This window comes from Myotis yumanensis, unplaced genomic scaffold, assembly GCF_028538775.1.
Source record: "Myotis yumanensis isolate MYYU_CA2020_CCGP unplaced genomic scaffold, mMyoYum1.0.hap1 SCAF_15, whole genome shotgun sequence".
Taxonomy (NCBI): Eukaryota; Metazoa; Chordata; class Mammalia; order Chiroptera; family Vespertilionidae; genus Myotis; species Myotis yumanensis.
In genome coordinates this window covers 10,304,939-10,329,880 of record NW_027223766.1, presented here as the reverse complement: position 1 = coordinate 10,329,880, position 24,942 = coordinate 10,304,939, and the positions used below count along the sequence as shown (strand labels likewise).

The 24,942-nt window shown below is 54.3% G+C and overlaps 1 protein-coding gene across 8 annotated transcripts in view; it reads right to left on the bottom strand.

The window, feature by feature from the left end:
• Window positions 1-601: 601 nt before the first annotated feature.
• MTSS1 (MTSS I-BAR domain containing 1) overlaps window positions 602-24,942 on the bottom strand; it is a 140,219-nt gene continuing 115,878 nt past the window's right edge. The window contains exons 7-15 of one of the 8 annotated variants that reach the window (XM_070392313.1): window positions 15,255-15,412; window positions 14,137-14,244; window positions 12,660-12,757; window positions 10,966-11,176; window positions 7,494-7,613; window positions 6,497-6,691; window positions 5,259-5,432; window positions 4,738-4,900; window positions 602-3,489 (exon numbers count right to left, since the gene is read on the bottom strand). In XM_070392313.1, the coding sequence (XP_070248414.1) occupies window positions 2,786-3,489; window positions 4,738-4,900; window positions 5,259-5,432; window positions 6,497-6,691; window positions 7,494-7,613; window positions 10,966-11,176; window positions 12,660-12,757; window positions 14,137-14,244; window positions 15,255-15,412 (1,931 nt within the window). In that variant the 3' untranslated portion in view covers window positions 602-2,785. Of the gene's footprint in view, window positions 3,547-4,737; window positions 4,901-5,258; window positions 5,433-6,496; window positions 6,692-7,493; window positions 7,614-10,965; window positions 11,177-12,659; window positions 12,758-14,136; window positions 14,245-15,254; window positions 15,413-24,942 lie in introns of all 8 variants that reach the window. The other 7 variants (XM_070392309.1, XM_070392312.1, XM_070392311.1 and 4 more) reach the window with 7 other exon arrangements.

The window sequence follows — 24,942 nt, the reverse complement described above, 5'->3', positions numbered from 1 at the left end:
TTTGAAGGCAGTTTTCCAGCTTTGCTTCCTCTACTGTAGCTTGGATTGCCTGCAGACTCAAAGGTAAGGGTACAGCAGAACTCTAACCCTTTGAAGAGGTTTCTTTCAATGGTAAAGCCAGCCATGGCCAATGGTGCGCACTGGTTAGATCATGGGCCCGTGCACTGAAGGGTCGAGGGTTCGATCCCCAGTCAAGAGCAGGTACCTAGGTTTCGAGTTTGTCCCCATCCCCCAACCCCTACCCCTACCTCCAGTTGGGCACATGCAGGAGGCAACCAGGCGATGTGTCTGTCTCTGTCTCTCTCTCCCTCCCTCCCTCCCTCCCTTCCTTCCACACTCTGAAAAAGCAATGGAAAAAATATCCTTAGGTGAGGATTCACAAAAATAAAAGGTCAACTGAACCCAGCTACCTTTCGTTCTTGACAACTCGTTGGAACTGCATTCAAATAATTAGTTCAGGCAACTACTGTTCTTAGGGATCAAAGTCATCACAAAAATAATGTTCTGTCAGTTTTCTAAGTAATCTAAGTATGAGTCTCAGTGCATCTTCTAACATTTAGCAAAGACCAAGTGAATTTTAATAAGAGTTGAAATACAGGACTTTTTTTTTTTCTAGTGGTTCTTTATTTATAATGTAGGCTGAAGCAATTGTTACAAGATAGAAGGGAAACACATTACACAATTGTTATTTATACAAGTTTAGAACAAAAAACTGCACAGGGAGAGGTCAACTCTCAGTACAAACTAGCAACTAAACCACAATAATTTACCTTTAGAAACGATTTCTTTATTTGTAGCTGTGACACTGCTTTTACAATATGCAAAAACACAAACAGGACTACCCAAGGTGTTTTGTCACATTCTTTCTACAGTAAATTTGGCAACATTTTATATTAAATTTCTTCAGATTATACTAACGTTTAAAAACTAAACAAGTGAAAAGCTGTACCGAGGTACAGTTACATCCATTTATTTCAAAGGTTTAAAATACCACTCTTACCTATTGTAATTACCTTGCAGTGATTTCTGCTTTTGCAAAAACCATCTCAAGCATCATATGCACAATGCATCAGCTACTTGTTAGTCCTCGAGATTGGTGGGCTAAACCACAGGCACTACTGTTGCTTATATTCTGTAAAAGGAGCTTGTTTTTCAAAGAAAAAAAAGCTTAAATAGTTTCTAATAATCATGCCTTTGCTTTAAAGCCATAACATAAAATGTCCTTGAGCAATCACAGCAGTGTTAAATGTTAATATATAGAATTAATGACTATACAGGTACGTTACTCTCACATCCAATGCAGTTATGTATTAAAGCATAAGATTATGTCATTGAAGATAGGAGCCAACAGGAACCTGCAGGGTGTGTGGGACCCACCACGCCCCTATCATCCCTTGACAGGTCCGGTCACAAAGGAGCACTGTCAGGTGACCCAGCTACTAGGAATTGCTTGCTTTTTCATGTTTACATTCTCCAAACATGAACCCTCTAAATCTACAAGTCCCTGTTGGCTTTCGGGGATGGGCATTGTAACAAATTTAACTTTCACTTAAAGAAGAAAAGACATAAATCCATTCCAAAAAACATTACCTAGAATACAAAAAGAGGGACAGTCTAGTGGTCAGATTCCGAGTGACAATAAATAAATCCTCCTCTCTTCATTGTTTAGCATGAAGCCAATTAAGAAAAACAAGCCCCCGGATTGGTAAACACATTGGCAAGTTGCTGGATGCTAAGCTGGTTACTCTTGTTAAATCCGCTCAAGTTTTTTCAAAATATTTGGGCTTTTCAATGCACCCAGCCTGCTGGGCACAGTTAAGTAAAAGGCATTTGCTTTATCTAAGAATTCCCTGCTATCATGTTTAAATGTTTTCACATTTTGAAACTGCCTTACCCTTTTGGATGCATCTGGATTCGATGAAAATGGGTATAACAGACGAGTAACTAAGTGGGGGATAAATTCTATGTCTACCCGGTGGTGGCAGCATGCACAGGATTGGAGGTGGGTGCTGTGTGCAGTCAAGAGGAATCGGAGAAAGGAAGTCCTTAAACACCTTACAGAAACAAACACCGCAATCCAGTATGGCTTATTCGGATGCATTAACCATGAAGCTACTAGAAATTCAACCTACAAGGCTACTCTTAAATGTGACAGGTCGGCTATGTTGACAGTGCCCCTCCCATGGCCCTCCCCCCAATCCCAACAGTCTACCCTCCAGATTCATTTCACTCCGAATAGTGCTCATCAACTCTTGCTACTGCTTTGCTCATTCAGAACATCATGTATTTAAATGAAGAGTTTACCTCTTACCTTTTCGTTTGTACATTAAAATAACTTGAATTTGCTTCTAAGCCAGACTTCTACAATGCATCTACAAAAGCTTGCAGGAAAAAAAAAGAAAAGAAAAAGATACCCCTTTTTTTCTGAAATTAACTACTTCGTGGTTCCCCTGCCCTGAGCCCTCCCCCCCCTTATGCATTTAAAATTTTACAAAGACTTATAAAAAAGTTAAGTGGAATTTGGCACCTTCAGAAAAATCAAAAGGGAAACTAATTTTAAATGTGCAGAAAGTAAGTTGTCGATATTTACAAATTAAAAGATCAAGATTATGTCAGTTACATATGTTGCTTTTAATTCTTATCTAAAGGTGTCGAGTACTTTCAAAAGAGCTGTATTCTGAGTTGCCTACAAAATCTTTTGTTGGATTATAGATTGGAATGCATAAGACAAATTAGGTTTTATTAATTAAACAGTCATTCCCCACTGGCAGCATTTCTCGTGAGCCTACGAGAAGCGAGGGGCCGAGCGGTCATTTGTCATGGTCTTCTTCAGTTTCACGCCCCTTCGGATGGCATTCAGCATGTCTTCTCCTTGTGGGGCATCCCTGGGGCTCAGGTCTGCGGGCTCACTCTCTGGAGCCCGGCCCGGGGAGGCAGTGGCACTGGAGGGATCCCTCTCCTGGTCTTCGGCCTCGCTCTCTGGGATCGCCTGTCTGTGCTCCTCAGGGATACTTGGCTTCGGGCCTGGAAGGGGAGGGTTGACGGAGGCTTGGCCGCTCCACAGTGAGGACGGCATGCTGGTGACCCCCTGGGGGCCCTCACCCACAGAGGGCGACTCGGGGCTGTGCTCACCCCGCTCCTCTGGCCCATCCGGAGGGGCTGGCAACACCCCAGGGAGGTCTGGGACGGTTGGGGTCTTCACGGGGATCACGGGTGTCTTGATGGGGATGGGACCGGCTCCGATGGTCCCCCGGCGGACAGAAGGCTTGGTGGAAGGGGTCCGTCGGATGGTTGCAACCCCTGGGGTGACCATGGCAGGTCCGAGGGTGGTGGGGAGGCCAGCAGTGGAGGCCGGGCGCTTGGCTTGGAACATCCGTCGGTAGGACTGGCTGATGTCGCTGTTCCTCGGGATGGTGGAGGATTTGTCAAACTCCTGCTGCTGGTCTGCCTCCTGGTCACCACTTACCGAGAAATAATCGTAATCTGAAACTGATGATAGGATTCGATTAGAAACCTCCAAGGCAGCGGCTCTGCTTTCTGATTCTTCTGTGTTGGGAGAACAAAAGGCACAAGAGGCAAGGTGCTTAGCCACGGTCTCACCCACGCCTCCCCAGGCTTCTGTCGTCCTTAGGAACTGGGCGAGTGAGCAGTCCTTGGCAGGACCTTCCTGCTGTTCCCGGATGTAACCCCAGGTGCCTAGCACAGTGCTGGCGTGGAAGGCACGCACTCCCAGATGGTGGAGAGGCGACATGGAAAACGGCCAGGCTGAGGCAAAGCTCCCCGAGCATCTCTAAGGAATGAGGCGGTGGAGAGAAATTCCCCACGCCCTCCAGTCCAGATCTCAACGTGAGCCACAGCCCCAAACAGACTACCTCAGACCCTGCTATCTCCCTCAACTAACTCCTTAGGTGAGCCCTATGAAGGAGATGGAAGTACTGGCAATGAACCCCTGAAGACAGGTACACATGGGTTCCATCAATAAGTTCCATTTCCTAAAAAAGGTATCAGAAGGGACCGGAAGCTCACAGATTTCTGAATGGCAACACTTGCCATTGTGGACCATATGAACTCAGGGGTGCTGTGTACTACAGGGTATTTACAGCACCCCAGCCGGCTAGCACCCCCTCCAGTGGTGACAGCCAAAAATGTCACCAGACGTTGCAAATGTCCCTTGGGCAGCAAAATCCCTTTGATGGACTGCAAACAGGGTCAGCGATCACAGACCCATTCCAGCTGTCAGACTGCTATGCTGTTGGCTTGGGAGTGTCGTAGGGATGGGGTGAGGGAGGCATGGTGGAGAGAGGATTTGGCTGGAACAGGTTCAGAGTTTGGGCTTCAGACTCTCATAGACCTTAGGTTCAAACTCTAGCTCTGCTGCGTATTGCATGAATTTGGGGAAGTTACACAGGCTCAGTTTCCATGTATGTAAAATGGGGTAAAAAGACGTATTATATAAGCGGCTGAGAACACTAAATGGGAAAATGAAGTGCTGAAACACACATAATGTTCTCCTTAACAGCGTCCGGCTGAATTCCTATTGAGAACTACCCTGCACCCTGCAGGTGAAAACGAGCTGCAACAGCCAGTCCCTGTGGCAGTGGCCCGGCCAGGCAGGCCAGCTCTCCCAGGCCCTTCCAAGATGAAGGTGGTTCGCAGGACTCCCGCCCTCTGCGTCCGCCCAGGGAGGACCTCCCTTTTCCTCGCGGGTCCTGCCTGGGAAGCCCAGCTGCCTGGTACCTTGGGAGGGAATGGTGTCCTCTGAGCAGCACGGGGTGGTGGTCTGGGTGCTGTAGCCACTGGAGCACTGCAGCGAGTCCCGGCTGCTCCTCTGGGTGTCCAGCTGGAGGCCCCGAGACAGGGCCAGGGCCAGTTCCTCACAAGCCTCCATCTCCTCGCCAGGCTGCAGGGTGGAGGAGGGACAGACAAGCCACAGGGCCGTGACTCCCCTGCCTGCTGTCCCCAGGGCCCTTCCGTACCCCCTCCGAGTGGGGACCAGGTGTCAGTCCTCGTCTGCTCCTGGGAACACCACCTGTCTGTGGGCCCAGGGACAGGAACTTGCTTGGGCCCTACCCAGGCTCTAGAGATTTCGACAAGTCTGATCCCCACACAGGCTTTTCCCTGGGAGCCTCATGAAAACTGGAGAGCAGGGAAGGGGAGCGGCTCAGCTCCCTCAGCTGCAAGGTCCCCAATGCTGTCCACATCTGGCCCCCAGGCCGGTCTAGAGGGGCCCACCCAGCGATAGAGAACAGAAGCCTCACCCTGGTGGCAGCGGATACGGTCATGCTCCGTGGTCTCTGAGCCTCCTCGGCAGCTGCAGACGGGCCACCCGCGGCGGCGGGTCCTCCTCCGCTGGGGTCCTGCTCCCGCTTCTCTTTGCGGCGCTGTAGGGTGTTCACCAGAGGCTGGTCATAAGGCCCTGGCTTGGCCCAGTCCTACGCAGAACAGTGTGGTCAGGTACCAGGGCCTCGCTGCCGGGTGAGGGCTGCGGACCTTCCAGACAGCTGCCCACAGAAGGCATCTGGTCCCCTTGGGGGAAGCTCAGACTGGGACAGGTCAGCAGGCCCCTTCTATTCCCTCCCCTGGCTCTAAAGGGAGTGGAACACCCTTCGGGGACCCCCTGGTCACCTCCCGTTTCCTCACATCTGCTCAAAGATGAAAAATCCTCAACAATCGGACAAGTGGCCTGAGGGAGACTCCACTACAGCTACCAGCCAGGGACCAGTCCAGTCCCCAATGACTGTGCTTGAGTGGAGTGGCCACCAGGGGGCGCTGAGGGAACGGCAGCCACTCCCGGGAAGGCTGACCCTCCACTAGGAAAGCTGGGCCCCAAAAGGCACTTCAGGATGTGTCCTGCGGCCCTCACAGGGGAAGGAAGGCCCCCAGGATCAGCTGGGAGGTTAGGAGTCTGAGGGGTCCACACCACGTGTGAGGGGTGAAGACCTGCTCAAAATTAGGGACCTCCTCTCAAAATAAAGCAGAACACCCTGGGGCATCCGCTGCACTTTTGCTTTTACACTGAAGCACACGTTTTAATATAAACAGTGGAGACTAAGAATCAAGTCCGTGTGCACTTTGACGGTGTTATTACCATGTCCAGTAAGGGCCTCGGGGGAACGTGGCCATGGGGGACCCTCCCGGCCGATAACGGGCTCTTAGGCGGCCCCGGAGGCCGAACTGGGACTTGGGACTTGGAACTGACGCCTCTGCAGGTCACAGCTGTGTCTACTACCCAATGGGGTTAACTCATGTTTAGTAACAGGAGCCTCTCCAATCTCAGCTCCTGGTGGATTTGTCTAACTCCAAGCTGCCTGCCGCTCTCTGGCTCTCCCGGTGGGAATGGCCTTGGGGAGAGGCGTTATGGGGAAGAAGGCAGAGTGTGAAAGGAAGGGGGAGAGGGGTAATCAGGGTGAGGTTGGGGGGACAGGAGGAGGTGAGCACAGAAGCCATGAGAGAGGAAAGGAGGGGAGAGAGGGGAGGAGGGAGGAGAGACACAAACCTTCCAGCTAGGGATCTGAGATGACGGGAACATGCCGGGCCCAATGGTGTAATAATGATTGTAGTCTGGAAGGTGGACAGAGGTGACCCGAGGGAGCAGGCGGGAGGCAGGCGGGCAATGAGGGAAAAGGCTCGCCCCCACGGGCCCCACATGGGACTCACTTGATAAACTATAGTGAGTAAACCCGTTAGACAACTGAAAACGAAACAAAAAAAGGGGGGGAGGAAAAAAAATTAATATAATAGGATGAGTGTGGAGATACAAGATGGCATTGACATTCGATGAGAGGAAGCCCTGGACTTCTATTGACAAACACGGGCCTGGCGCTCATGGTGAGCCAGGACGCAGGGAGGAGCAGGTGCAGAGCGCACGTCCGTTTCCTCGACACCGAGCCGTGTTCGGTGGAGGAAATACTGCCCCGCTATCTGAGGACAGTGGGGAACTGACCGTGTCCTTCTGTGGCGCTCTCAATGGTTTCTGAGTATTTAACTCACACAACATCCCTTCGTAGTGCTCATCTCATTGGCAAACTTACAAACCCTACAGTGTCTTCCACTGAACCTGTTCATTGTAGGTTTCTGACATCATCACACTGTTTGGAAGCAGATGCCAGGTCGGGGTGAGTAGGGGGTGGTTTGCGAACTAAAAGGCAGGAAAGCACATGGCCTCTGACGCGGTGAAATGTCACGCCCAGCGGGGAGGCGGCCGGGAGGTCGGACAGGCGGGGTGGATGCTGGAGAGGGGGATGAGCACACGCGCTCTGGGATGAAGCCTTCACACCTCCGCGTTCCCCATAGCCCGACTCGCCCTCGGGACAGCCGCACGGTCCTTGTTTAGGAGCCAGACACCCTCAGGAGAAAGCCCTCAGCCTCATCCGGTCCCCAAGCTCTCGGTGTCGATTCTGAGTGTCCAGGTTCCTGTGCCTGTGGCATGAGCAGCGGGCAGGGGGGTGGAGGGGGGCGAGGGGGGGCCGTGGTGGCGGACCCCGGTCGGTCACCTTCTCTGTGGAGGCCCAGGCGCCCATGGTGGAGCCTGAGCTGACCGAGGTGGGCGAGCTGCACTCGCTGACTGACTGGCAGGTTTCGGAGGCTTCCGAGGAGGCCGAGCTGGACGAGTTCTGCAGCCGGGGAGGGACCACACGAGGGGACCCACAGAATCCAGGCCACACGCCACCAAAAAGTAACGGTGAGTAAAAATAAAACAGATGGGGGTGGGGGAAAGCACGCAGAGAGAGAGACAGACACATACACACAGGAAAGGAAGGATGAGAGAGCAGAGCGTTAGGGTTATTCCTTCCCCAGCTGCACCCACAGGCCGTCGAGCCCTTGAGAAGCGTGAGACCCAGCAAGGTCCGGACCGCAGACTGTAAGCGCCCTGAACCCCGACTTGCGTGTCTAGTCCTGAACTGGCACATGGCAGGTGCTCGAATCGCTAAATGGATGAGGGACAACGACTGTCTCCTCCATGTGCACTGGGTCCCCTGGGAGTGCACTGAGCCCATCCAGGTATCTGCTTTAGGTTTTTTCATTGTTAGCTGCCCTCTCTGGCTCATGCCATTTGCTTAAATAAGCCCCGCCCTGCCCCGCCAGGGTGCCTCAGTGGTTTATTGTTGAACTGTGAACCAGGAGGTCATGGTTTGATTTCCCGTCAGGGCACATATGCCTGGGTTTCAGGCTTGATCCCCAGTAGGGGGCGTGCAGGAGGCAGCCAATCGATTCTCATTATTGATGTTTTTCTCTCTCTCTCTCTGCCCCTCTGGGGAGCACGATCGCGCTCCTCCTGCAGTGTCACTATTAGATGCTAGTAGTTCACTCTTTATGTGGGGAAAAAAATTAAAAACCTTAACTCAAAATGCCTTGGCAATTTTAGCATAGTTCCTAGGATACTGGTTGGCACTCAAAGGGTTAAAGGAAATCAATACAAACACAAATAAATAAGCCAGCGAGCCCAGCCCCACTGGGGTCTACTACTCTCACAGAAGTGCTCCTGTATTCACTGTCTAGGAGGCAGGACTCGTGTTTCTGTCACCCCTCCCACCGGCCAAGGAAAGGTTCCTGCACAGGGACAGAGCAGTAGCGTTCCCCTCCTGCAAAGGCAGGGGACCCGGAGACACCCCGACGTGCAGGGGGCTCCGTGCAGCCGAAGCCACTCCCCGAGCTCCATTTCGGGTGAGCAGTCGGGGCCGGAGTCTGAAGGTTTGGATTTAAGTGACATTTCTGCCACTTGTCAGTCAAGGAATCATGGGCTTAATCTTTCTAAACCTGTTTTCATCCTTAGAATGGGGATCAGTAATATCTAACAGATGAGACAAAGCGAGGGTTTATACCTGTGTGTCTATGCATAGTGCTTAGCCAGGTGTAGAGAGAGTCAGTCACCATGGGGACGCTCCAGGACTGTCTATCTTGGTTCCTCTGACTCCAGCGTGTGCAGCTTGGACAAGGCCAGCGAACCCCAGGGCTGCAGGTCATGCTGCTTTTGATTTCTCATTTTTTCTAAAGAACCTCTTGCTTTGATAGCCTCAGCGGCCCTAGGACCAGACCCTCTCCACCAGCACGGGCCCACTCCTGGGCGCACGGGTGAAGGCACACTTACAGAGCAGAGCTGAGGAAAGTGCGAGAACTCTGAACGCTTTCTCTCACTCGGCATTTGTGTCTGCCGGGGCGGGGGGCGGGGTGGGGGGCTGGGCTGTGCTCCTCCCTCCCTCCCCAAAGGAGGACAGTATTACTGCCCTCAGGACATGCAGCCTCTGGCCTGTGATCTGTGCCATTTCCTTATAATGGTAAGTAGCAGTAGAGCCTTTTTTGAAAAATAGATTTTTCTAGTAAATTCTGCAGCACCCTGAGGAAAGGCCCTAAAGCTGCCGAACCCCATACCTCGGGCACCAGCTCTGAGGTTTAAGTGAGTCCCACACGCCACCTCTGCCTCCCCGAGCGCCGCTGCGCCCCACACTCGGTCTCAGACAGGGAGGCTGCAGCACCCGCCCCCCCTCCTTTAGAAACGGGTGTCAGTGCGCAAGATGAGGTTAGTTTGTCAGTTGATTAAAAACACAAAGAATTAAGCAGCACAGCGAAGAGCCTTGGAGGAATTGCGAACTCCTGCTTTCCTTCCCGTCGTTCAGCTCTGCGTGGGTGACACGTGGAGGACGGCTGGGGACACCTTCGCAACCAGGCCCCCACCCAGTCCGACAAGCACACGAGAACTTGGAGCCGCAGCTCTCGGCCCAGAGCGTTTGTTTGAAACCGAGTCTCTCTCCCAGGAAGACAGGCCGGGTCTCCTGGGACAGCAGGAAACTACCTGCCCAGGGAGCGAGGAGCCAGGGGCTGGGGTCACCATGTCAGACAGGCAGGCAGTCCCCACACACCGCAGCAGCTTCCTCCTCACCAAGGGCCCCCCACGCACCCTCCCGGGGGCGCCCCAAGGCTGAGGTGGAGCAGGCGGTAGAAGCCTCTTCCCAGGTCTCAGGTCCGTAACCTGCAGGTCAGTAACTGCGATCGGGCGGGTCACCCACAGCCCCGAGCCTCCGTTTCCACAAAACGGGGGTCATAGCAGCCGACGTGGTTGCTGGAAGGACCATGCAGCAAACCCGTGCAGGGCGGCCTGGCACGCCGAGATGGCCAGTGACTGTCGGGCAATCGGGAACTTGGGTAAACAAGACAAGCATGTGATGTCCTGAGTCCACAGGGTCTTGGACCAAAGGCTGCGTATGGGTCAGCTCAAAATGGACAGGTCGGGCCGAACCCACCATGCCCAGCCGATGGCGCGGTGGGCACTGGGCCCTCCCACTCCTGGTGTCGTGCTGCCTACTAAGTGTGAGGCCAGACACGGGCACCAGGAGGAGGGGGCGGGGGGGCAGGTGGGTGTGGCGATGCCTGCCCAGCTCCTGCCCGCTGCTCCGGCGGGACCCCTGGCTGGGCTGGGGCTGGCCTGCGTAGCCCGCTGAGGTGGGAGAGCTCTGACACCTCCCTTCTCCCAGAGCAAAGTGCCAACAGGCTGTGCTGCGAGGGCTGCGCTGAGCCATTCTCATTCTCAACATAAACCGGTAAACGGAGCCCAAGAGTGACAGGGTTCCGGGCACTGCCCCATGGCAGAGTCTCAGAGGACAGAGATGGGGGGGGGGGGGGCCCACTGTGCAATGCCCGTCAGCTACAGCACCACGCTAAGCGGGCCCTCACAGGGATGCCGGGGGGGCGGGGGGGGGGGGGGGGGGCAACCCTCTCTGAAGTCTATGCGCTCAGGTGTGGGAACTCCCCAAACCAAAGTGTGATTCAACCACCTCACCATGAACATCGGCTGCCAGCCCACCTTCTAGTCTGCCTCCCTTTGGGGGAACAACACATGTAAAGATGAGACGTTCAACCCGTTTTCTCGCGTCTACAGACAGAGGCCTGTCCAAGCCAAGGGCTCTAGCCATCGATGGTGGTCTGGGTGCCAGGTGTGGCAGCTGCTCCCCGAGCTGAGGGCACCCTTACCTGGGTGGGGGCCTCGGGCGGCATGGGGGACGGTGACTTGGACTGGAAGGCGTCCTGGGATATGAAGCCCGAGTCGTGCGAGGACACGCTGGACAGCCGCACAGGCGCCTGCTGGGCCAGGTTGGAGCTGCGGCAGCGGTAGTGGGAGCTGGGCGAGTGCGAGTGCGAGCCGCTGGAGCGCGAGTCGCTGCTGTTCACGCTGTTCAGGCTGCTGTGGGGCCAAGCAGAGGGGCGGGGGGTGAGAGGAGGGGCCAGGAAACGAGAGGGGGCAGGGAAGGGGGGACAACATAATGTCGTCGGCTCTGCCTCGGAGCAGGAGCAGCAGCACAAGCCGTAAGGTGTGTTTCCAAAGCGCCACTTCATTAGGCTCGTAAACAAGTCCTTTTTCTCGTGAGCCACGGGAAAAGCGAGCTGCTGAGACTCGGGTCTCTGATAGATGGTGTGATGAGGCGTCTGGGCATGGAGGCCTGTGATTCTGCAAAGCCAGGTCCTGCCCAATTCTGCCAGGTCCTTGACCAGCAGAGCTAGGGGACCTGGTGCCCATGGCAGGAGAGGGGAGGCTGATCTTATCTGGGCCCCGTAGCTACACCAGGAAGGCGTCAGTGTGACGTGGATGGAATGTGCGAGTGTGATCCTTGGCTGGGCCACCTGGGCCCGAGAGACCAAGGTCATCCAGCCAACGCTGCTCTGGCGGTGCAGGCGCCAACGGGCATCTCAGGGTGATCTTATCCTCAGTGTGTGTGTCAGGGCTGCATTAACAAAGCTGGTGCTTTAACGAATGGCTCTACCCTGATCATGGGCATCTCTCTGTTAAAATATCTGTGGGCCTGTTGTTAACAGTCCCTCTGGCAAGACGCAGGCAGCTTTCAGCGACTGAAGACAATCCACACTAAGCCCTTTGCTTCTGAGAATAAACAGTAAACAGGATGTCGAGAAATCACACACACCCTCTGGGTGTTCTGTCCGCATTCCATTTCCAGTCTAAGAAAAGTGCTCTACTGTCTGTGCACCAACTCAGAGCATGAAAACCAGAACGCTGAACAGTCCCCGGTCCGAGCAAGTAGAGCTGACACCCACAGGGCAGCCCTAGAAGCAGCTGAAGGGATGAAATGAGCAGCCCAGCCTGGGATTCGAAAGTGTGGTTCCTGCTCCGAACCCTGAAAGTTTCCTGTCCAACTGTGACGCTAAGAAGGCGGCCAGGCACCGCGACTGTTCCACGCTACGATTACTTGGTGCGACAGTCCCGACAGAAACACTGGGGCATGCTGGGAGAAGGCTGCTGGGGGTAATGCTCATGAGGCTGGCTTTCCACTCCCATTGGCCAGGCGGGGGTGGGGGGTTGGGGGGTGGGGGGGCTGACGGGGAAGCCATGCAACGCCCTCCAGCGGCTCATCCTGGACATCAGTGTGTCATGGTTGTCTCCGGAAACGAACACAGTAAACCAGCCGGCGTGGCTCAGTGGCTGAGCATCAGTCTTTGAACCAGGAAGTCACAGATTCCTGGTCAGGGCACATGCCCGGGTTGTGGGCTTAGTCCCCAGTGTGGGGCATGCAGGAAGCAGCCAATCAATGATTCTCTCTCCTTCTCCCTTCCTCTCTGAAGTCAATAAAAATGTATTTTTAAAAAATATTTAAAAGAATAAGAAAAAGAAGAAGAACTGTCCTCAGAGCAGGGCGGAGCCTGGCTTCTCTTACCTGCAGACACTTGACTTGCGGGACATGGTGGTGCTGGGGGACGAGGGCGGCGTCTGGTACGACCAACTGTAGTCAGAGCCTTTCAGGTCCAAGATCACCTACGGGGACAGAGCCAGGCGGGTAAGCGAGGTGCGGAGAAGGGAAACCTTATCCGTCACATCTTAAAACCGTAACATCCAAATGCTGCCACCATCGAGGGGTGGGGATTATACGCTACTAATCCATTAATGTCATAATCCGTTTTCTGAGACAAGCAAAAATGTAATGAATGTTGGGGGGCTGAAATATCGGTAAAAAAGAGAGGGAGGGAGATGTACGGTGACAGATCAACACTGTACAAGAGCCATTTACACCCATGGCCAGAACTGGCAGGGTTTTCGTCCTAAAGCACCACCAAGACCATACGGTTTCAGGATCTGTTGGTTTCTCCATTAGAGCGTCAGCGGTCACTTGTGCCCTATTGGCCCAGGATTCGCTATTATAAACGTGACATAATCAAGAGCAAACCAATTCTTTCACAGTTACTTCTACGTCTGTCTCCCCCACTTGATAGCTACTTGAGTGTAAGGTCTCCTTTTGTTCATACAGTAGGTGCTCTATAAATGTCTATGTACTGAGAGAGAATGCATGCTGAGGTCTCATAAGAGAAATTTCATAGAATGGAAAATAAAAGCTCTCAATTTGCCTTCTGAGCTGGCTCTCTGAAGGGGTGACAAGAATTTGATGCAAAGGCCAAAAGCCACGATGTGATTCATCAGCTGTTTCCCAGTATGTCTCTTCCCACCTGATACAGTGTGAATGTCACATGAACCAATTAATGAGCACCAAAAATAGTCATCTTTCTCATAAGAGAGACCCTCATTAGAATGGTTCAAATGACGGCCAAGATACACCCACGTCAGGAGTGTATTTCTAGAGGGTAGATGGACACAGAGGCTAAGAGCACAGGCTCTGGCCCATCCGGTGTGGCTCGGTGATTGAGGGTCGACCTATGAACCAGGAGATCAGGGTTCGATTCCCGGTCAGGGCACGTGCCCGGGTTGTGGGCTCGATCCCCAGTGTGGGGCGTGCAGGAGGCATCCAATCAATGATTCTCGCTCTCATTGATGTTTTTCTCTCTCCCTCTCCCTTCCTCTCTGAAATCAATAGAAATATGTTTTTTAACGAGCACAGGCTCTGGAAACTGACTGCTTGGTTCAAATCTCAGTCCTGCCACAAATGAGCTGGGTGAGCGTGGCTCAGGGACTGTTCCCAGCGCGAGTGTCCTCTGTAAGGGGGGACCCTGGGGAGATGAGCCGAGGAGGCCCCGTCCCCGAGCACACACAGGGGCTCTGCACGGCTGGCAGGGATGGGATGGGCACTGTGCACCTCACTGTGAAGCGTGGATGTGATTTGGTGGGATCCTGTCCCCGGGACCCTCAGGACCTAGAAGCGCCTCTCCCTGGGTTGCTCCCCGAGCGCCTGGCAGCATGCCTACCTGCTCACTGGAGGAGGGCAGCTTGTGGGGGTCCATGGTCAGGCTCTTCAGGTCTTCGGAGATGGTCTGCAGGTGCGTTATCTCCCCCAGCATGGAGATTTCTTCCTCCTGCAGGCAGGGTGCGCAGCGCGTTATTAACAAGGGGGGTGGGGGCTTACTTCATCGTCCCGGCCCGACCACCTTTATTAGGGTCACTGGCTGACCCTTTCGACTTTTCAGGAAAGGCCCCTGGGACTGGGACATTTGCTGAAGGCACTACCAGCCTTTCTTCTGGGAAGAGGAGATCTGCCATCGTCGGAGTGGCCTGCGTGCCGCGGACAGGGGTGCACCAGGCCAAAGCGAAGCCGCAGTCCGCCTCGCAGGGTCTGGGCTGCAGGCTGCTGGATGGGCTGCCTGTCTTCCCACAGGTCTGCAGCCGGCCCTCCAACTTATTTAAAATGAGCCTATGTTGCCCTGGCCAGTGTTTCCCAGTGGGTTGGGCATTATCCCATGCACCCAAAGGTCACCTGTTTGATTCCCAGTCGGGGTACATGCCCGGGTTGTGGGCTCAATCCCCAGGAGGGGGTGCATAGGAAGCAGCTGATTGATGCTGCTCCCATCATTGTTTCTCTCTCTCCCTCTCCCTTCCTCTTTCTCTCTTATCAATAAAAATATATTTTATAAAAAGAAAAATCAAGCCTATTTGACTTGTTGAGGCTCTTCCCATATTCATCTCACGGCCACTCCTTGGTATTCAGCTTGGCCAGTGGGCCACCCAACCCCCTGGGAGCTTGTTTAAAGCACAGGGGACTGGGTCCCCACCCCCAGAGCTGGGCTTGAGGATGTGCATTTCAAACCAGTTCCCAGATGACGCTGCTGGCCTGGGGAACACACTTTGAGAACCACTCTGCCAGGCTTTCTTGACTGGGGGAGAAAAGGTAAGCACAGCAACTGGTGCTAAGAACAGAAGAGCCGTGGGCTGTGCGGCCAGCAGGAGCGTGCACAGAAGTCCTGGTCTCTCCTATCAGGATTCCCGACCCACAGCAGGTGCCCATGACTCGAGCATGGCGGCTAGATAAAAAGGAGGGAGTCTCCTCCCAATGGCGCTCTGGGCCTCCTGGAACTTCCCACGAACTTACGATCACTGGCCGCAGCATCGAGATGAAGGTGCAGAACCGGCCGCGCTCTTCGATCAGCGCCTTGCGGACCGCCTGCTTCTCGGTCTCCTCCAACAGGAGGTACTTGTCGTTGACATCCTGGAGCGCGCTGTCCAACTGAGGCTGGATGTCGCCCCTCCCTGCGAACGACAGGGCCAGCGGCTGCTGAAACAGCTCCCAGGGCGACCGCCCCCTTCCCTGGCGTGCTGGGGGCGAACCACACTCCTTCGAAACTTTAGTTACTTAGTTACACCCAGAAAGGACGTAAGGTGCTGCTGTTCTGGGCCAGCCATTTTTGAGTTCCAGGGATCCTGGCTCATTCCTGCAAGGAGGGTTTCCGGGAAGGCAACTCCCAACTTGCCCTGTTGCCCTGGGCAGCCCCTCAGAGCCCTCTGCCAACCAACCCCGGGACATGGCGGCCAGACGGAATTCCTTCCTCCGAGCACATTCTGAACAGGCTCAGGGGAGAACAAGGCGAGGGCCTGTGGATGTCCCCAAAAATGGGCAAAGCTGGCTTTGCTGGGCCAACCTCCATCAAAGAGCCTCTGTTTGCACAGGAGTTTGTCCCGGGAGCAGGGGTGGCCAGCGTCAGCCCGGCTCTGCGGCCCGGGACTCCCTGGCAGTCAGCGGGACTCCCGGGAGAGCTCTCAATGCGCTTCCTGTAAAACAAGCCCCGTCATCACGGGGCCTCAGCCAGGTCGCAGGCGAGAAATTGAAGGTGGTATCGATGCTGAGCTGGGTCCGTGTCCAGCCAGGTCCACAGACCCCACTACGGAGGCAACCATTTCTAGAGTTTAAAACAGGGTGTTAACCTTGGAAACAATTCTAGAACGTGGTCGGCAAACTGTCTTTATAAATAAAGTTTTATCAGAACATAGCCACGCCCCATGATTTACAGTGACAAGGCCCACTCCTGCTGCAACTGCAGGGCAGCATCTCTGAGACAGACTTCACAATCAAGCCCTTTGGAGGAGAAGTCTGCTGCCCTAGAAGATAGACAGGGACGAACGGGCCCTGTGTCAGGGGTGCGGCTACTGTAAACCTGACCGGCAGGGGTACGAGGGTGACCGCCTGGGAGGCCAGTGCGTGAGCTGCCCCCGCTCCCCACCCAGGGGCTCCCCCCATCATCCAACCCTGAGACAGAATTTCTAACTTCTCCAGGGCAGGCTCGTGGACCGCCCACCCCCCCCACACACCCCCCAGCACAACGCCATGTGTGCATACAACAAGTGCTCAACAAATGCTTGTTTTAAACACAGCATATTCGAGATGGAGGCGGCCTTAGGGTCATCCGGGCCCACCTGCTGATGTTTCAGTGGAGGTCAAGGCCTAGGGAAGGCGAGGGCCTTATGCAGGGTCACTCAGGGAAGGGAGAGTGGGGACGGCACCCACACAGCCTGTGCCTCTGTGACCGGGCGGGAGCCTGTGAACCAACGCCACTCGCCTCCTGCCCGTCACCACGTCCCCCTCTTAGCAGTGACACAGGGAACTTTCAATGTAATGCCTCGTTTGAAAAGAAAAGGGCCAGGGAAAATGGCCTCGAATGAAGGAATAGATTCTGTGTTTTCTCTCATAAGCAGGCGAGAGGCTTAATTTGGAGCAAGAGGGCCGGCTTCGAGAACGCCCCAGCAAAGAGGTCGTTGGGGTTTGTAAGGACGTCACTTCTGAGGCAGCGGTTACATTTGGAGTCGGCACAGAAAGGGAAGTCACATGCAGCCAGAGGTCGCCCCGCACACGCCTCTGATGTCCGCAAGCACAGTGAACACGGCGCATGCAGAGCCCTCACCAAGTGAGCACACACGTGGGGCGGGGCACCACACTCCGCACGCTGAACCCCGCGGAGGGACGGCATCCAACAATCACGGCACAGGGACCTGCTGACCGAGAAGTTCCGCGTGTCCTCACGGTGACGGCTCAGCATTCCCCCATTAGTCACCATCCAGCCGGGATACTCCGACCAGGGCCCCAGCATCTCCAGCCGCTTCCAGGGGGAGGCAGGCCGGCCATCCCCACACACTGGCCTGGCCGCTGGGCCTCGGGTCTCCCGAATTCTCAGTGGACAGGAAGCCCACACGGGCATTCTCCACCCTCTCCGGGGGCCGGCTGGGGGCGCCAGGGCTCCGTCTGGAGGACACACAGCCGAGCCACAGACAGGAGCTCCAGGAGGGAAGCCGGGTCGACACCCCTATGAGAACTGTGGGTTCCCTCTTCCTCTGTTTAAGTGCTGGCTGCGCACCTGAATCCACGTACTACGCCGAGCGTGTACACGACACAGGCCCCCAGGCGGTGAGGCCCTGGGATGCTGCCCACGTTCCCTGCTCCCCTGAAACCTGCAGCGCGGGCCGACCTCGGGCCCGGCTGGGAGGCCGCGGGACTCAGGGCTGGTCTAAGGCTTCTGCACGCCTCTGAGTCTCTCCCTGACGCCCCAGCCCACGACACACGGAGGCTGCAGACCAGGTCGGCATGCTCTTAACTTCCGTGGAGGAGGTGGAGGGGTGGAGAGAAAGTACACCAAAAGGCACAGTGCTTGACCCACGGCTTGGATGTGCTTTGATTACGGCAGGAATCCCCTGTATTATCAGTCTCTAACGATAAGAAACTGGAAACGTGTATCTTTTCTTCCTTTCGTGAGTTATAAGGCACATGTCTATCTGTAACTAATAGAACTGGGTTTTAAAAATATACTTACAGCGAAAAGCAAAGTGACCAGAACCAAGTGTTACCTGATCTCATAAACAGGAATCTAAAGGATTCTATGATTACAGAAGACTTACTTTAAACATGTGTTGTTATAATTTAAGGACTTTCAAGTTGCGGTGCTCTAAACTAAGTCTAAGCTGTCAAGATTGTTATAATTATAGTTGCAGTGAGTACATTTCTACTCAGGATGTATCAGAACCTGAAAACACAATTTTATTGTGTTTTTATTTCTTAAATTCACTGACATGACGTGTAACCATGTTTATGAAAAGCAACTGTGCAGGAAGTGACTCCATGCCCCAGTCGGACGCGCTGGCCTTCAGACACGGAGGTCTTTGCAGACCCACAAGTCAGGTGGGAGTGTAGGGCAGCCTGTTCATTTCCCCGGCAGCAGCGCCGGCACCTCCGCACACGTCCTGGCCGCTCCAGCTCCCTCCCACACGGACTCTCTCTGTCCTCTCCTTTCGCCTGTCGCCACCCTCACTGGACAGCTGCAAGGGCCCCTCGTGTGTCACCCCGACTGCGTTTAGATCGGCAGCCCCGACTCCTTTAAAAATGCAAGTATTATCACTTCTTGTCAACAACTCCCGTTTCTTTCAAGAAAAGTCCAATGTCCTTAACACGGCCTGCCAGCCAGGCATGCATGGGTCAGCCGGTCCACTCACGGCCTCGAGCTCTTCACCCCCTCCCTCCCCTCCCCCTTTCCTCCACTTCCCACCCACCTTCACAGACGCTCTCCCTCCTCCCCACCTGCCTGGCCTGCTCACCCTGCAGGCCTCCATCCTTCAGGCAAACCCTCCTCCAACTCTCTCCAGAGATTAGGATTCGGCCGCGTGAGCTCAGAAGTTCCTTTTACGCATCTTTCACGACATGCCCAGTACTAGGTCCATCTTTCTTTCTCTAGTTCTCTGAGTGACGTCAGCCCCCACGGACCCTGCACCTTCTGCCCAGCACACCTGCCTGAAGACGGGTGCAGGTACCTGCGGATGAAGGAGGCAGGGAGAGACTAGCTCCCTCTGCGTTTGCTCACTGGCCTCCACTGCCCCGGCCTTACATGGCCTAAGACCATAAAACTAGCAAATTCCAGGCCAGCCGAGCAGCCAAAAGAAGGAAGGGGCGCCTCCCACGGGCTTTGCAGATAAAACTCCTGATTCGGGCTGTGTGTGACCTGGCCTGTGCGGCCTGAGCCATCTCGGTCTTGAGAATGTTTTCCCTCTGCCAGTTCCCAGGTCTCGGAATCCAGAGGCACAAGAGGCAGGAGCCTCTGCTCCCCAGGGGAATCCACACGATTCTCCTTTTCCCAAGAAACGTTCCTGGGCCATGCCCTCGGATGGGCGGGCACCAGGGCACGGCCAGCGTGGCTCCCTGAAAGGAAGGGGGTTTGCCAGCTGTCTGTTGGTTAAGGAGGGAGAGTTCACAAACCTTCCTGGAGTGGCATGAAGATCCCTTATCTTCCCAACATTTACTCTGTATTTCCTTTAATTTTTACATAAATGTTCAAGGCAGGAATTAATACCCCCTTTGAACAGAGGGGGAAACTGAGAGTGGGGGAGGCCAAGTGGCTGGCACAGGGCCGCCGAGCTGGGGATGGGCCCGGCCAGACCCCCACCCTCGGCCTTTCTGGTCAGAGGCCCCCTTCACACTCACAGCAAACATGCCAGGAGCTGAGTGGCCCACGTCCGCCCGCGACAGCCCAACTCAAAAGCCAGTCGGTGCCATCAGCATGAGGTGGGACCTCCAGCCCCTTCCCACGCACTGCAGCCCTCACCTGAGCCTCGCGGGCCACGCAGACACCAGGCTCGGGGGGAGGGCTCCCCCGCAGAGAACAGCCCAGGCCACCCCGGCCTAGATCGTTGTCAGAAAACATCCGAGGTCACTTGTTTTCCGGAGACAGATGTCTGAGGAAGCCGCCAGAATCCCACAAAAGGACTGCCATCTGCCCTGACACAAACACTGCATTTCACTCTAACAGCCCCCCTTCCATACCTGTGCACCTCACAAATCAAGCTGTGTCCTGCAACCCATGGCCTGTCGTCGTAGTTTAACCGGCAGGGGTTTCTTTTTCGTGGTTTAGAAAATAATGGTGCATCTTACGATGGATGGCACCTTCCGAGCCGGTGACAAACGGAATATAAATACAGACATGGGCACGCAGGGTGAGCTGGAGATTCGATTCTGGAATGAAAAATCCCCTTTCCCAACGGAAGCGGCTCCCACTGTCCCGCTACAGGCCTCCCCAATGTCCGGCAGCAGGACTGGACTGATTCCCCAAAGTGATAAGAAAGACAGACTGGAGGCTTTTGACTTAAAAATGTTCTAACTCAATTTGTTATTCTGTCAACAAGCTGGGCCTCAGTGTCTCCTCATCTGTGAGCTGTGAACAACAGTGAGTTCCTAGAGCTCAGATGGCTCCCGGGGCCAAACGGCCTCATTCCTGTGAGGCGCTCAGCACGTGGTGGGCACTGGATCGGGGGCAGCGCCATCTCGGCCACACCACGGCCCTGGCACCTCAGCAGGGGGAGGATGCAGGGCACGGGGGGGGGAGGGGGGGCGGGTTTAAAAAATGAGCATTCAGTTCGAGGTCCCTAATCCTTCCCCTAAAGGTAGGCGTTTCGTCATTGAGATTCGCTGGTCCTGAGCGAGCAGCTGTCCGTCAAAGCAAAGACTGAGACGAGACAGCTCAGAGAACCACAGAACCCCCGCCCCCCACGGCGACCTGGGCTCACGGAGAATCCACGTCACCTCCTCTCACTGGGAAGGCTCCTCCTCTGTGGTTAGAGAAACACTCCCGCCCTCCACCTGTCGCCGGACCCAGGAACCTGCAGCCCCTCCAACTCCCCCTTTCACTTACTTTCTCCCAAACAGCTCTCGAACCCGATCACCTCCCCATCCCTGCGCCCTGGCCACGGTCACCTCTCACCTGAACAAAAGCCACTCGCTAACGAGGTGTCCAGTTGGGCCACTATCTATCTAACCCAAACAGACACTGTCTATCTAATCCAGAGAGACCGTCACAGCGGAACTTTCTAGAAACCAGGAAGTCTTCAAGGGCTTCCACACAGTCCCGAAAGTCAAGTCTTTCCTGATCGGGTCCCTGCTCACCTCCGCCTCGTCCTGCACCTGAGGAGATACCAGTAGAAGCCATTCGCACCTGTGCCAGGTCTCCAACTACAGCACGATCTCCCAGCTTCCCTCAGAGACGCGCTGCGGGGCACAGGGAATGGGGGCGATGCTGGGGGCGTCTTTTTGGGGTGATGCAAGTGCTCTGAAATCAGGCGGCGGGAATGGCTGCACAACGCTGTGGACGCACCAAAGCGCCAGCATGCACCTGTCCGATGGACAAGGCTACGTTCCGTAAAACTTATCCCAATGAGCACTGAGCACGCGGTCCCACCGCCCTCCCGAAGGGGCACTCGGCACCGTCCGCGCTGCTCCACAGCACAGCGTGGGGCCCGGGAGGATCGTCATTCATAAAGTTGGGGAAGAACCAGCCCAACGTCACCATGAGGGGAAGTCAGGGGAAGTCGAGGCAGAGCTGAGCCCCCACATGTCAGGGGAGACCCAGGTGGCTCGGGGTTGTTGTCGTCAGTGACAGAATCCAGCCCAACACCCCCTTGGGAGCTGCTCAGTGCGGATGCTCAGACACGCGGACACCTCGCAGACGGGCCTCCCGGACAGACGGACAGCCCCGAGATGCCAAGAGCAACGTGAAGGTTTAGTAGCAAAATCACCCACAGGATGAGGTTGACATTCAATCAAGAAAAATCATTCTGATTATTGAATCTGAGTCCCCAATACCTTTGAAGTTGGCCATTCCACAAACTCTGCTGAAATAAGAAATACTTTGTTGGGTTGGGGTTTTTTTTAATGAATTCTAAGTTTTGAATAGAACTCTCTAGTTCTGGAGGGACAAAGTAAAAGATACTTTGCCAGCTTAATTAATACAACCAAATCTGATTTGGAAATTACTGTGAGGGAGTTACTGAATGTGGCTCTACAGATTTCGTTTGTGGTATAAACACACACACACACACACACACACATATATATTCTTAGATACATATGTATGTATAAAGATATTTATTTCCTGGGGAAGGGAGGGTTTAAATCACTCTGTATTTCTTCTTTCCATGAGTCTAAACTGGATTATGTTGATTCAAAAGCTCTTTGAATGTCGTGCTAATCCATGAAAGTGCCAAACATGGAAGGAAGAAAGTGATTGAACACACGCACACGCAATTTTCTTAAAGTTAAGGAGAATTAGGTAGGCACCGTTGATTGTCCTGAGCCGGGAGGAGAGCGTGGGCCACGGGCATAGGCCTGGACACGCCCACTGCAAGGACCACACCGTGACCAGCACCAGAGGTCGGATGGCAGACTTACCGAGAACTTCCACTGGCGGGAGACGCACGGTGAGAAAGTGCAGGATACACAATTGACACAAAAAGGAAAATAACACCGTCAAACTGGTATTCGAGCAGCAGTCTTACCTCCCTTTCGCGTGTCCGTCAGTCCACGGCAGCCACCGGATTTTACCACAGGAGGCAGCCACCGATTCAACCCACACCCCCAAGACCGCACAGCCGTGCGCCCTGCCCTGACGCACTGGCGCTCTTCCCTTCTCCTCTCAACAGAAAGCCTCCCAGCTAGGAATCATCACGCCCAGCACAGCAAGGCTCTTCAAAAGAGGGATGAAGACTACATTCCCAAAGAAGTCAATTAAGATGCGTGACCAAGATACCCTTTCAAGTGTAATGTGTTGTAACTTGAAGAGTCACTAGGAAAAACCTATGACACAAAGTTTGAGCTGGGGTGGAAATGAAAAAGAAATAATTAAAGAATTAAAAATTGTAGTATAAAGACAAATAATATGCTAGTCTGGAACTCTGTGAGTCTGTTTACAGGGTTTATACTATGAACTTTGCAGCCACTGCTGACAAAGGACAGATGAGACTATTTAAATGTCAGGCTCAAGGGCAAGCGTATTAAAATGTCCCAGGTCTCTCCAAGGATGTCCATCCGAACACCTGGTGTGAATCTCAGAGGCATCACAACACTTTATAAGCCAAGAGTCCAGGCAGCGGCTCCTGAAGGAGACTGAACGGATGGAGGGGCTCAGGGAAACTTGGGCTAACCGGACCCAAACTAAACGGAAGCCTCAGATAACCGATTTCTCCCGACCCGAAACGCACGGCATTCCTAGTCCGTTCTCGGGCCACTCGGAGCCCCCCATCACAGATGTGCACCAGAATGACGTGTCTGGTCCCTCCGAGAAGGCTCCATTCACCCCGGACATGCACAAGTATGAGCACTTGGTAAAAATAATGCACTTATATACTTTAGAAAAAACAGTTGTTTATAAAGGAAAGATATTAAAGCTGTTTTCTGGAGTAACTAGAAAATCACCCAGAACATTCCCAGCTGCTGATCTGACCTGGCTGCAGACGTCAGCACACACGGCCACCTAATCTGGAGAGGATATGGGGCCCGAGACCCCAGCCACGTGCGGGGACGGAGAGATAGCAGCTTCCGGTCACAGCCTCCATCCTCTCAACCTTCAGGCCCACGGGCCCCGAGAAACCGCCCTGCTAAGGGCCAGTTACTCCCAAGTCCCGGGACCAGAGCATCTCTCCGCGTCCCACAGGCCAGCGCCCGAGGACCGGCCCCGAATCTTTCTACGGGCTCCCTGACGGGAAGTGCGCCGGCCTCCCAGGACAGCCGAGCCAGTGCCCGGCAAGTCTAACGCCAGAACCTTCGCTTCATGCTGCACTGCCCGCAACCCATCAGGCTTCCCTGTCGGGCCAGATTCCGCTCACTGACAACGCCAGCACCTTGGAGTGGCAGCCTCCATGCAGAATTCGGATAAAAGGATTATCGCTGCAGCCGAGAGCTTAAAAGGGACGTCGGGAAGAGCAGAGGGAAAATAGCTACTTTTCCTTACCTCATCCTGTTCACCGACTCCCCACCTGAGCCAAGCCATCAGTCTGCCCGGGACCCTCCCTCCAAACCCATCATCTCTCCTCTCTCACAGCCGCCAGGTGGCCAGGTAGGTGGAGATGCGCTCCCACTGTTTCCCAGCCTGCACTTCCACGGGACCTCGGATTCAGTGGACTTGGTGGCAGCGTTATTTACAAACTTTCACCTCCGGACGCGCTAAAATGCTACTGGCCACAAGCCCTATTGCTGTCGACCGCTTGCTCCCAGGGGCCCTCACTGGGTTGAAGGTTGTGGTGAGAAGCAACCAGACCAGGAAAACACACCCGGAAGAAACAACTGGGCCAGTACTAACCGAAACCCTGACGTGGGTGGAAATCCTGCGGCCGCTCGCTATCTTCAAACCGTCTTAGGGTTTAAGAACCAGGAGGGCATTTCTTAGAAATGTCAAAACCTTGTCCTTTTCCCACCTCTCTTCCACAAACCATTCCACCTCTCCAAGTGTATTTGCTTTTAATTCAAAAAACAAACTGCTTGTCTAGGAAAGAGGAACTTAGGTTTTGGGGCTTTCTACCTCAAAAGATCATTGTCCCAAATAAGCGATAACGTGAGCCATAGAGCAGCCTGAGGGGAGAGTGCGGCATCAGCTGTGAGGCAGCGAATTAAGAGGCGTGGTGTCAGGAACAGTGTAGAAGATGACATCATTGGTATAATAGTTAGAACAGAACATTTGCATAAAGGCTTTGTGCATGATCCCAAGAAATGTATAGGTTTCCTGACAAGGTACAGTAGGCATGGCAACTGTCAGATGCTGGAGACAAAGGTGTGGAGAGGGAACAGGTCCAGGGCAGCTTTGCAAGGGCCTCAAGTGGACAGAGTCTGACCCGAGAACTGCACTCAGGCGCAGCCTCTCGGCTCCCGCTGCTCCCCGGGGCCGCCCCGAGGAAGGAAGTCTGCATTGAACTCTCTGCTCCAAAGACAAATCGAGCCCAAGCGCTTTCCCCCAAGTGACACAGTTAACTGCAGAATTCGTCGT